The sequence below is a fragment of the Molothrus aeneus genome, chromosome Z, assembly GCF_037042795.1.
Source record: "Molothrus aeneus isolate 106 chromosome Z, BPBGC_Maene_1.0, whole genome shotgun sequence".
NCBI lineage: Eukaryota > Metazoa > Chordata > Aves > Passeriformes > Icteridae > Molothrus > Molothrus aeneus.
The window spans coordinates 23629427-23642174 of NC_089680.1; the positions used below are offsets into that span (position 1 = coordinate 23629427).

The window sequence follows — 12748 nt, forward strand, 5'->3', positions numbered from 1 at the left end:
AGTAATTAAAAAGAAACACATTCAAATCTTTAAGGAAATTACCGTGGTCTTTATGACAATCAGCTCTTAATAAAGTTCTTCCTTTCAATTCTTCTATTAATTGTCCAGGAAAAAAAAAAAGAGTGTACTGGAGATACCAGCACAATAAAACTTACTCAGAGAAAAATTTAACTATGTGCTTAACTGGACCAGTAGTGGGGAAAAAAAAACCCACTACAAACAAGTTACATGGATACCACAATAGCAAATTAGGGACATTATAGAAATGAAAAATGTGCATAAGAGCATGAAGACAAACAACATAACTGTAAGTACTGGGGGAAAAAAGCATTGAAAATAACTTCTTACGCACAGCTTCTAAACTTACAATATTATTAGAAAGAACTTAAAAATACAAAGCAGAAAAGCCTATTTTTGTTCTTAGTATAGAGCAAAATCAGCAACTTAAAAAAAAGACAAGAAAACTGGCAGAATATTATGTTACCACTTCACTAATTTATTACTTAAATATTTTCAAATAAAATAGGAACTCCCCTTAATTAGCCACCTTATTTCTGTGGTATTTTCTTTAATCCTCACAGCATCATCAGCACATGCCGTAAGTACTTTATGAAAGCTTCATACTACCAACTGTAGAAGAGTCTTTCTTCCATATTCATTTACCAGTAGAAGTGCTACAAGCATAAAGTTCTTGGAAGCTTAAGTCACAAAATCAGGCAAAATCTCTGGAAAGTTTCAAATCATGTATGATTTTCATTCTAGGAGGAAATCAGAGACTGCTTTGCACTTCCATTTTCACATATTAATAGTTTGTTGATCATTGGTTTTGAATGAAAACACGCATTTTACCAGCTAGATCTTTTATCTAAGACACCATTTTTGCTAGTACTTTAAGACTCTTTAAGAAAGCATATCAGCAGATGAAACATCTTTTGAGTACTACATTACAGAATGCTCAAAAATTCACACTCACTTCACAAGTCAGCTAATTACAGTCAACAAAGAACATCACAGAGAAACAGTTTTCACTAGCTTTTCTTCCATATATGGCTGAAAATGTAGAGTAATTTTGTATCAGAGGAACTTTCTTTTACTTACTATGTAGCAGTGTAATTATGCTAAACTTCTCCAGTTGAAGAAGCAGCCCCTAGCCCGACTTCCTATCCAAAGTATCTACTTACTGAATTGTGCTAGTGCTATACAACCAGCAGGTTCTTACAATCAGATTTTAAATTGTAACAAATAGCTCTCTCAGTTAAGATAAACAGAATGAATTAAAGTTTAATTGTGCCAAAGATCAGACACATATCAGGTTTAAAAAAATAAGAGCCATGTGCAACACTTATAACCAACCTCTACCCCCACAGCTATTGTAGAAAACCCTTCTGGAACTCTGCAACATTGTTCCCAAATGGAGACAAAAACTACCTCTGTGATGTCTCCTATACCCCTGTGAGAATTCTTTCATATCAGATGGCCAGTATGCACACCTGCAATGATGGAGTGACTGCTGCCAAAAATTCAAGAAAATAACAAACTCCTTAACAGCAATGTAATATTAAGAAGCAGGCATTCTTTATTCAACCAGATGCACAAGGCAGTAGCTCCTTCTACACTCTTGCATGCTGAGTATAGTAAAATTTCTGATTATACACTGTATTTTACATACATATTCATTGATTGTCCCAGAATAAAAATACACATGATAATAATTTACTCATTATCATTTAAGTATTTTCCCTCTCCTTTAAGCATGTATTCCTCTGTCCTGGGGGTCTCTCTGGTAGTCCACAGTGGTCAGGGACACCAATGTTACAGCTGACATAGTCAAGCTGGCAGGGCACTGGGTGAACTTCCAGTTCTCCTTCTCACATAATGGGCATTGTGCAGTTCCACAGGCCAATGGCTGTAGGAGAACAACCATTGTGTTAGCTCACCAGGTGTAGACAATTTATCGCCCAGTAACATGACAACATCAGTGGACAAAGGGCTACAGACGGCATTTATCTTGGCTTCTGTAAAGTCTTTTGACACAGTCCTCCACAACATCCTTCTCTCTAAATTGGAGAAATGGATTTGATGGGTGGACTCATTGCTGGTGGATATGAGAACAGTTGGACAGTAGTATCCAGAGGATAGTGATTAATGGTTCAGAGTCCCAAAAGAACATAAATGACAAGTGGTGTCCCTCAGGATCCATACTAGGATCATGTTATTTAGTATCTTCATTAATGACACAGACAAAGGGATTGACTGCTCTCTGACCAAGTCTGCAGATAACACCAAGCTGAGTGGTGCACCTGATACACCTGAAGGACAGGATGCCATCCAGGGGGACCTGGACAAGCTCAAGAAGTGGGCCCATGGGAATCTCAGGAGGCTTACTAAGACCAAGTGCAAGGTGCTGCACCTGGGTCAGGGCAAGCCCCAGCACCAACACAGGCTGGGAATGAACAGATCAGAGCAGCCCTGCTGAGAAGGATTTGGGGGTGCTGGGGGATGAGAGGCTGGACATGACCCAGCCATGGGCACTCACAGCCCAGAAAGTCAAATGTGTCCTGGGCTGCATCCAAAGCAGTGTGGGCAGCAGGGCCAGGGAGGGGATTCTGCCCCTCTGCTCTGCTCTGCTGAGACCCCACCTGCAGGGCTGCATCCAGCTCAGGAAGGACATGGACCTGTTGAAGCATGTCCAGAGGACGCCCAAGAAATTGATGAGAGGGATAGAGCACCTTTCCTGAGGTGAACTGGTGCAAGGCTGAGGGAATTGGGTTTGTTCACTCTGGAGAAGAGAAGCTTCAGGGTGACCCAACTGTGGCCCTCCAGCACCAGAAGGGAGTCTACAAGAAAGATGGAGAGAGACTCTTTACAATAGCATGTAGTGACAAAACAATAAAGAATGGTTTTAAACAGAAGAAGAGAAGGTTTAGATTAGATATTAGAAAAATCCTTTACTCTGAGAGTGGTGAGGCATTGGAACTGGTTGCCCAGAGAAGCTATGGACACCACATTCCTGGCAGCTGGCTCAAGACCAAGGTGCATGGGGCTCTGTGCAATCTCATCCCATGGAAGGTGTCCCTGTCCAGAGCAGAGGGTTGGAATTCAAGGATCTTTGAGGTCTGTTCCAACCCTGGCCATTCCATAATTAAGATCTAATAACTGTATTGACATGGCATAGCTTGCATATATCACGCCGTGGTTGGTTCTTTTTTCAGTCTGAATTACACACTTTCAGAGATCTGGAAAATAAACCACAAAAACCAAAACTATATTACTAGACTAAAAAAAACAGAAATGAAACTCACCTTCTATCTTCTGTGACAGAGTAGTTGACTGGAGAGGATGAACTCATGATGGCCAATAGACAGCTTTTCAAGCCGCATAAACCATAAACTCTGGAGAATGAATTGTTGACTGTATATACATTTACTTGACAAGCTTCCAAGATGATTCTTCCATATCATAAAAACATTACAATCTGTAACAGAGACATGCTTTAATTTATTTGCCAACATAATGAAAGAATCATTTGTTAATACTCACAAGCAGTTAGAAAACAGTGTTACTACTATGTCATATGAACAACTACCAACTATAATTTTACAGTTTTAGACATCTATGTGAATTGTACTTCTAATCCTCAAAGCTTAAATACTGTAGATCAATATATACATATATAGTAACATATCAGAATGTCTCCTGCCAAGGTTTTCAGAATATCAGTAAAAGGTATTTTGTTCCCACACACTGATCGTCTATCTTGTAAACATATTACAAACTCCATTTCTCTTCAAAATAATTCTATTGAAGATAAAAGTGTATACCATGATTGAATGTACTAGTGTGCTGTCTGATAACAGCCTTTAACACAGCAAGTCTTCCAAGTGTTTTACAAACCTGGAATTTTCTATTTGAACATATTTTTATTGTATTAGATAAATTAGCAATAGTTAGGACTATACAGAAGGAATTTTAATTGAACTGTAACTCCACTCATCTTTAGAAAAAATCATTAATTTAGTGTCACAATAAAAAAGAAATCAATATAGACAACATATTTATAACATATATTTATAACGCAATGGATGAAAAAAATTCCATTGCTTATGTCAAGTTGCACAGCCAACTCATTAAAGACGTCTTTTCATTAATTAAAGCAAGGTAACATGAAATATAAGCTGTATTCAACAGTCAATATTGATGAGCCATAAAGGTTTGTTTTTGAACATGACAGCAGATGGACATCCATATTAAAGTCCAAAACAGGAAACTCACCTGGACTCCATTTTTACCATCCCTGGTTTGCAGTCACATGTCCACAGAATCATAGAATAAGCTGAGGTGGAAGGCACCATTAGAACTATCAAGTCCGAACTCCTGGCCCTGCACAGCACACCCCAAGAGTCACACCATGTGCCTGAGAGCATTGTCCCAATGCTCCTTGAATTCTGTCAGGCTGGTGCTGTGACCACTGCCCTGGGGAGCTGCTCCAGGGTCTAACCACATTCACCTAAGGGTGAAGGACTTTTTCTGAATATCCAGCCTAAACCCCCCTGACTCAGTTTCAGGCCATTCCCTCTGTCCTGTCACTGGTCATCAGAGATTAAGGATCAGTGCCTGTCCCTCCCATTCCCCTTGTGAGGAAGTTGTAGCTGCAATGAGATCTCCCTTCAGTGTCCTGCAGGCTGAACAGACCAAGTGACCTCAGCTATCCCTCACAATGTTTTCACTAACCTTGCAGCCCTCCTTTCAATGCTCTCCAATACTTTAATGTATATTTTATATTGTGGTGTCCAATGGCAGCAGTTGGTGTAATATATTAATATAAACTGATTTTAGTAATTCCAGTGGCTGCACTAGAAATATGGAGAAGAAAAAAAAAATGTCTGCTTCAATCTATAATTTTAACAAAAAATGCAGCAAAAATAAACTTACTTCTAACAACTCTGAGTTCTTGGTTTAGGTTTTTTCTTTGTTTGTTTTGTTTTTATGGAAAAGTAGTATATTCATATAGAATAGCTACATGTATCCTTTGTGATTTTTAACATCTACACATCAGAATTCACCTTGGTACATGTTCATAAAACTCAAAACACAACAATTGCCACGTAACTCTCACTCCTAGAAAAAACAGCATAGTTTTTTTTTCTCATCTCAAAAGAGAAAATAGTTGAAAACCTCATTTTCAAAGTATAGCCTGTAGTATAATTTCTAGGCACATGTTAAGTTCCATTATTTGTGACTTGCATACTGAAAACTTTAACTTTACATGAGAGAAGAAATTCTTGACAAAGTACTTGCAGTACTCAACAAAGATGTTAGATTCTTCGATAAAAAAGAAAATTAGATATCCTGGTATCAAGAAAAATGAGGTATCCTCTATCAATTGTTCCAAATTTTCAGCTCGCGTTAGTGGAGCTGAAAATTTGGAGCTGAAACCTTCAGACATAGCTCTGAACACTAAGAAACTAGTTTTTTATACCACCCTTTTCTTAATATTTATTGCCAAAAATATGTATGTGGCTTTATACCAAAATTTGAAAAGTAGAAAATGAAAAAAAAAAGAGGTGCAATTAAATAGATGCAGCAGAAAAAAAATCTGTCTCAAAATATAAGCAAAATCTCCTCTGACACATTCATACCACCCTGAAGTTTTAGAACTTTCTGAAATTACTTTTAAGTATTTTAATTACTTTGGCGAAGGAGGGAAAAAGGGAATATCTAATGAGTGTTTTCTGGGAATGCTAATGACCTTGAATATACAACATCTCTCTGGTAAGATGCATCTCCATTGTTTACTACCACACAAATGGATACACTCCAAAAGCATGCTATTTCAATCAGGGAAAAAAAAAAAATTGAAGGGGCATGCAGTGGCTCGTCAAAGCCCCACAATAAAACAAAATAGTTAGGAAGTTTTTACTTGAGGAGGTAATACATTAGATGGATGTTACCTACAAAATTTGTGGCTTATTCTCCTCACCAACTTTTGAATATGCTTTACTAGCTTTATGAAGGCCATTGATTTAGACTGGATGCAGGGAAGAAATTTTTTAATGTGAGGGTGTTGAGGCACTGGAACAGGTTGCCCAGAGAAGCCGTGGATGCCCATCCCTAGAAGTGTTCCAAGACCAGGCTGGATGGAGCTCTGGTTTAGTGGGAGGTGTCCCCTGCCCTCGGCAAAGGAATGGAACTGGAGGATCTCTAAGGTTCCCTCAGCAAACTGAATCTAACCAAGATGTACTAATTTGAAACACACCAAGTCAGGCGGAACTACCACATCTGTGCTGCAACTCTAAGAGCTCATCAGTTTCGGCTGAACGAGCCACTAGCTTTCCACTAACGCGAGCTGAAAAAATTTAAGCAAGCTAAAAACCAAAGTAGAGGCACCCCTTCGCACCGCTGGCCCCGGAGCGGCGCTGGCTGCGCGCACGCCGTAACGGCGGCTTTGGCGCTTTACCTGGCAGGAAGGGCTGAGGGAACAAGGTGAGAACAGAGCTCCAGCAGCAGCACCCCGGGGCCGCTCCGGGCAGCCGGGAAGGGCAGGGAAGCGCCGGGAAGCGCCGGGAAGCGCGGCGCCGTTCCCAGGTACCGCCAGCAGGGACGCGGCCGGCGCGGCGCGCCTCCGCAACGGCAACTTCCGGCCACGGCGCAACGTCATCAGCGGGCGGGCGGCGCGCGGCCTGTGGCGGGCGCTCCGGGTTCCGAAGGCAGAAAGTGCGATAGGAAATGGAAATGAGCGCCTGACGTGAGAGCCAGGCTGAGGTGTGCATGGCCTCGGATTCGGGCAGCACGCTGTTCCCTCGTATTATCAAGAGAAACCAACAGGTAAATGGTTTCGAGAGACCCTGGGACGAAAGTCACAGCAGGATGGGGGAAATCGGTAACGAGGGTGGCATTACCCTTCTGGTCGCCTCACTGCACAAAGGGAAAGGTTTCCTTGAAACAGCTCCGCCGAGAATTTCAAGACCCAGGTGTAAACATGTATGATGTCAAACAGCAGCAGCATAAGCGAGTGAGTGAATAAAATCTACCCCACCATATCCTAGAGAAGTGGACAACAGCAGTAATGTCAGTGGTATAGCCTTCAAGGTACAAATTGAATCTTTACTAAAAATTAAAAAGCTCTGTAATATTTTTGCCCTCTGAGATAAAGACTCAAAACTTAAGTTCTAGTCTCTAACTTGATTTCTATAATTGGCTTTTACTGATGGTTTTTGTGCTTCTCCATCATGCAATTATTCCAAATGTCTAGTTCCAAATGAATTAAGTTCTTTGCCCAGGTTCACAACAATAGATTTCATTATGTTGCAGTTCTTTTAATAACAGCATGTTTAGGGTTTTTGATCAAAAATACAGAGTGAAAAGGATGTCCGCTCTGCTGTTGTCTGATGAGTAGTCAAAAATTAATATGAAAAATGGCCTCAGTTAATGAAAAAAAATATAAGTTATGTGATAATATGAAAGGAAGCAGAGACTTGGCATCATGTTTGAATGGTGTGATAGGTTTTGGCGGTATAAAAACTTGGGAAATTCTGAACCAGCAGTAATATTAGCTTAACTGCCCCAAATGTCCCACACACTGTTTTTTATATTGATTCACAAAAATTACTTTAGACACAATACTGTTGCTGAATGCATGTAGTTAAACAAACGCTTTTCCTTCCTCTCATACTGAAAAATACATGTCATATATAGAACCATATATAAAATTATTTTGGTTGGAAAAGACATCTAAGATCAAAAAGTCCTACCATTAGCCCAGCACTGCCATGGCCACCACTAAACCATGTCCCTAACTGCTGCATCTATATGTCTTTTAAGTACCACAAGGGATGGGGACTTTTGTCCCAAGTGGTCATTCATTTTTGCATAGGAAGAAAGTTTTTTATCTGTCTTAACATATTGATGATTTTCCATTTTTTATGAAAAAGTTGATTTCAGGAATATGAACTTTGCCACCTTCAAGAAAATCGAACAGATCTGACTTGTTTCAGCCATCAGAAAAAAGCAAGAACAAACTGGATAACACAGATGGTGTGAAATTTTACAGTTAAAGTTTATAAAACAACATTTTGCATTTAAGGAGGAGAGAGCCTAGAACAAATCACAACTTGCTCTGTGGCAACTGAAGTTGATGTTTTGGGCCTGACTTGAGTTTCCCTAACTTCAGCAGTTAGGGACATAGTATCAAAACTGGAAGAGGTAAGATAATTCTTCTCACAAGGACTTACGTTTATGCTCAAGTGGCACAGAGGAGAGCTGACAGAAAACTGACCTGTAAAACTTGTGCATCAGGCCACACACCAAAGATGGAAACTTGAGCATAAAATGGCTAGGTCTGCCCCTGTGAAACAGTGTAAGGAGTAATTTTTTGTGCCATACTATGACTTGCAGGTGGGGCCATCACATAGGACTAAACCCAGAGGGGGTTGACAGGCAAGCTAATTTTTGATGCAGAACTGGAATTAGACACAGCAGGACAGGCCATAAGCAGGCCATAAGAAAGAAGGTAGTGGGTTTATATCTGGTTTTGAGATCTTCACTTTGAAGAAAGGTATTTGTGGGGAGGCTGGCGGTGGCTGATGTGCTCACTAAGGAGATCAGCTGACAGAAACAGGAGAGGAGGACATAATGGCTTGAAATGCTAGGTGAGGAGGAGGAAGCTTAATGTGGACTGGAGAGAATAGATATGGAGAGGACAAGGGAAGTAATATAGTCTGAATTAGTAGCAATTCTAGTTAGGAAACAAAACCAATCAACCAACCAACCAAAAAAAAAAATCTCCACCAAACACAGGAATTAATGGCGACTAAGTAGCAATTAAGGATTCTGTTACAGATTTCAAAAAATCGAACAACCGTGAGTTGTTGTATGCTGGGGGAAGTCAGGACATCAAGCAGGTGGCTGGGGAGTACCCGGGTGACACGGGCAGCTTTGGGTCCGGCAGCAAGAAGGGATGAAAAGCCCGGCAAGGGAACGGCTCTGTAGCAGAGCTCGTGGGGCATGAGACACACAAAGGGCCCCGCGGGGACAGCCGCACTCGCCCGCTTTGGAAACGAGATTGGCGCTCATTAACCACGCCAGCCTGTCAGCGGCTGAGCAGGGCCCATTCCCCCGTGTGCGGCGATGCTCAGATCGGCTCCCGCCGCCACCGCGGCCGGGGGCGGTCCCACAGCCACGCCGCTGCGGCGGCACCTCCTGCTCCTGCTGCTGCTCCTCCTCCTCCTTTCTTCCTCCCCGTCCGCCTCCTCTCCCTCCAGCGGCGTCCCGGCTGCTCCGCCCCCACCGGAGGAGGAACGAACCATTTTTCTCACTGCGGGGAGAGGGAGCGAACGAGACTTTTCCCATTCCTTTCTCCAACCCTGCCTCGGGTCCGGCGGTCTCTTTCCTCTCGTGGCTTCCCGCATTTCTGCAGGCGTGGAGGCTGGAGCCGAGGCGTCTGTCTTTGGGCGGGGCGCTGGCCGAGTCCTGGCCAGCCCTCCTGAGCTCCCCCGCCGGCCCTGTGCGGCTTGCCGGGTGGTGCCGGCCCGCTGGCGGGAGGAGGCGGCGCGGCTCTGTTTCCCGCGGCGGGCGGCGGGCCGGACGCCAGCGCGGTTGGTAGCGGCGAGTTCACCGCCGGCGGTGAAGCGGCGGGCGGGCGGGCGGGCTTGGGAGAGAGAGAGAGGGAGAGGGAGAACGCGAGAGAGAGGAAGAGAAAGATGGGTCGGGGGAAAGAGGGAGAGAGCGAGAAAAAGGAATGGATGGAGAAGAGGCGGGCGGGCGGAGTTTCTTTTCCGCGCGCCCCCTCCCTCCCCCCCTGCCCCCCTGCAGCGCTCTCGCGCCATCGTGCCCGCGTGCGTGAGGGGGCGAGCGGCCGGTCGGGCAGGGGGGAGAGCGGGACGAGGCGGCGGGCGGCTGTCCCAGCCAAGGCGGCCTGGCCCTGCCCGCGGGCGGGCGCTGACGCTGCGGAGTGCCCGGGGGGTCTCTTCGCAGGGGTGAAGGGCGGGCACGGCGCAGCGCGCCCTAGCCGGGGACCGCCCCCCCTTGCTGACGTGCCTTCTTGTGTTGCCCTTCTCTGCTCTCTCCCGCCCCGGTGTGTTTATCCCGGCAGCGAGTGGCACCTCGTGTGGCTGGCAGTACCAGTGTGGTGGTTTCTGGAGGTGCAGAGCCTTTCCTTCTCTGAGCCCGGCTCGCCTGGCGGCAACAGGGCGTCACGTTGGTGAGAAAACATGAGCCGAGATTTCAAACCCGGAGACTTGATCTTCGCCAAGATGAAAGGTTACCCCCATTGGCCGGCCAGGGTAAGGTTCGCCCTCCTCCCCCTACCTCGCCTCCTTCTCTGCGGGGCGCGCTCACACACCTGTGCTGAGCAGCACCTTCAGCTTCGCCTCCTGTGAGGGAGGACACGGCTGGGCTCCCGGGGATAGAAGCGGCTTTGCAGTCACATTGCAGATCGGTACCGTAAAAAGTAGCCCTCTCAAGTAGTCATTAGTTGTTCTAATTTGTGTAACGCGGCTTTACGAAATGAAGACTGCTGTATGGTAGGTAGCCTGACACTGGAGCATGTGCAGGCCCCTGGAGCTGGAGCTGTTCAATAATGGTGTCTCCAAATAACTGCTCTTGGCAAAAAACCCCCACGAATTTATGGCAAGATTACTCCTAAATGAGCTATGTCTACTGCGCCTGTTTCTGTTAAATAGACTAAATGTATGTGGTAGCTTGTCCAGTCCTTTTTTTGTGTTCTCTGTGGTCCAGTAGAAAAGGCATGCAAAGTTCTGGGAGTGCTCTAGGTCATTTGTTGGATGTGAGAATGGAGGTAAAAAGGTATTTATGCTGACTTGGAAATTGGTGTTCTTTTAAAGTTTATTACCCTTTTGGTAGTACTTCACATTTGGACTTCCACAAGTTATCAGGTCAGGATAAGGGTAGGAAGTCTTCCCGTTGCTTTTCCTTAAGGATGGGCAGTATGTGGATGAAATTGAATTGTGCCTTTTACCTGTAATGCATTGTAATTTCTCCTTTTAAGAGAAGTGGTCATGTGAAAAGTATGTCTGTAAACTGAAAGTAATGTAATTTTCTATTGTTGCTTATACTGGTTTTGATTCTGCTATTTTTTTTACATACTGTTAAAAAGAGATCTAAGTTCCTGATTTACTTTTCTGTAACTTTTTTTATTCCCATTTTAATGCTTAATTTTTTACATATTTCCCCCTAAACTGTTCTTGTCTCTTACTTGAACTATAATAGGCTGTCTTTTTCCTAGGTGGATGAAGTTCCCGATGGAGCAGTAAAACCGCCTATGAATAAAATGCCTATTTTCTTTTTTGGCACCCATGAGACGTAAGTCCTTTATATTTCAGGGTTGTCTTTTTTCATTTTAAAATGCTGTGACAAAAATTTATCTTCTCTGAATGTAGTATTTCAAGCTATTGTATTTAATAGCACATCTTCCTGAATTGATCTGTTTTGTCAACACATGATTCTGTAAAATTTACTTAAACTCTTCAAGGGAATGGTAGACCATAACCATGTATGCTTTGCTCATCAGAGGAAAAAAATTGTACCCACAGTGATGTGGCTGATTGGGTTTTCTTTTTATCTGTAATGAGTTTAATTATAGTCCTCTATATCGTCAAAATTCTCAGTACTATATTCTCAAAGAAAGTGCAACAGACAAAATTTGAGAGATGGACAGATAATCATGTACTGGAGTTGTTTTTATTATTTGGTTTATTGTTTTTTTCCTTATGAGGTTTTGGGTTGTGGATGGTCTTATGAGATCTGGAGATAAGAGATGAGGAAGTACAGGTAGCTTCATACCTATCAACCTGCAAAATACTGATCTTTGGGTACTTTGAGCAGTGTTCTGTGGTGATACAGTATTTGATTTGAGAGACTGTATGTCTCCACTGCTGAATTTAATAGAAAATATCCTGGGGTTTATATAGTTATTTGTTTTTGAAAATTACTGTGTTGCTTTTTAGCATGACTGGTTGGGTTACTGTAGATTTAAGGAATCATCAGATTCAGTGCTCCATTTTTTGTTTGAGTTGCCAAAAGAAACCAAAGCAGTTTAAACCTGTATTAGTGTGCTTTTGATTCTTCTGTTTTTCTTTAAAAAATGGCAGATTGAAGTTGTGTGCAAAAGTTGTCAATTTCTCTCATTTTGTGGAAGGATCTTACTTTTTTCAGCTTATTAAACGGATTGGAATTGCTTTAATATGGTACTTTGTAACCATCTTTAGCAAGTAAGTATCTTGCTAAGATGATACATTGTCCTGTTGAGTTAAAGAGTACTCATTTCCTACTGCTGGCTTTACTTGCTATTACTTTTCTTAAAAAGCAATTTCTGTGATGAAAAAGATACCTATATGCTGGATCATGTATATTTTTTTCAGCTAATCTCATCTTTCAATAAATCTTTCAATGCTAATTTTTTTTTGTTTGATTGGAGTTTTTCTCTGTGTGTAATTTTGTGGGTTAAGAAGAGTTCCTGGAATTCGATTCAAGGTTGCAAGGTTTGTCTTGTCCATTGTTTTAATTATCATTTAAAATGTGTTAGGTTTCCTTTTTTTTTCTTAAATTTTTCACATGACAAAACCTTTTCTTTGGCAACTGCAACACAATGCTGCTTTGGTTCTGTTGTTGGTGTTGTTGCCCACCCTTCACCCCCTGGGCACTTCGTGTGTCAGTCTGGGTTGCAGTGGGGTTTTGTGCAGTTCCAAATAAGTTTGGGAATGCAGGTTGAATGTAAGGAAGACAGAAATAA

The 12748-nt window shown here is 42.8% G+C and overlaps 2 protein-coding genes across 2 annotated transcripts in view; one reads left to right on the plus strand and one right to left on the minus strand.

The window, feature by feature from the left end:
• Positions 1-3459, minus strand: part of CCDC171 (coiled-coil domain containing 171) — a 152491-nt gene extending 149032 nt beyond the window's left edge. The window contains exon 1 of the mRNA XM_066569192.1: positions 3303-3459. Coding sequence (XP_066425289.1) covers positions 3303-3349 — 47 coding nt within the window. The 5' untranslated portion in view covers positions 3350-3459. The remainder of the gene's footprint in view (positions 1-3302) is intronic.
• Positions 3460-9493: 6034 nt separating this feature from the next.
• PSIP1 (PC4 and SRSF1 interacting protein 1) overlaps positions 9494-12748 on the plus strand; it is a 32442-nt gene continuing 29187 nt past the window's right edge. The window contains exons 1-3 of the mRNA XM_066569312.1: positions 9494-9593; positions 10091-10280; positions 11243-11319. Of these exons, the coding sequence (XP_066425409.1) occupies positions 10209-10280; positions 11243-11319 (149 nt within the window). The 5' untranslated portion in view covers positions 9494-9593; positions 10091-10208. The remainder of the gene's footprint in view (positions 9594-10090; positions 10281-11242; positions 11320-12748) is intronic.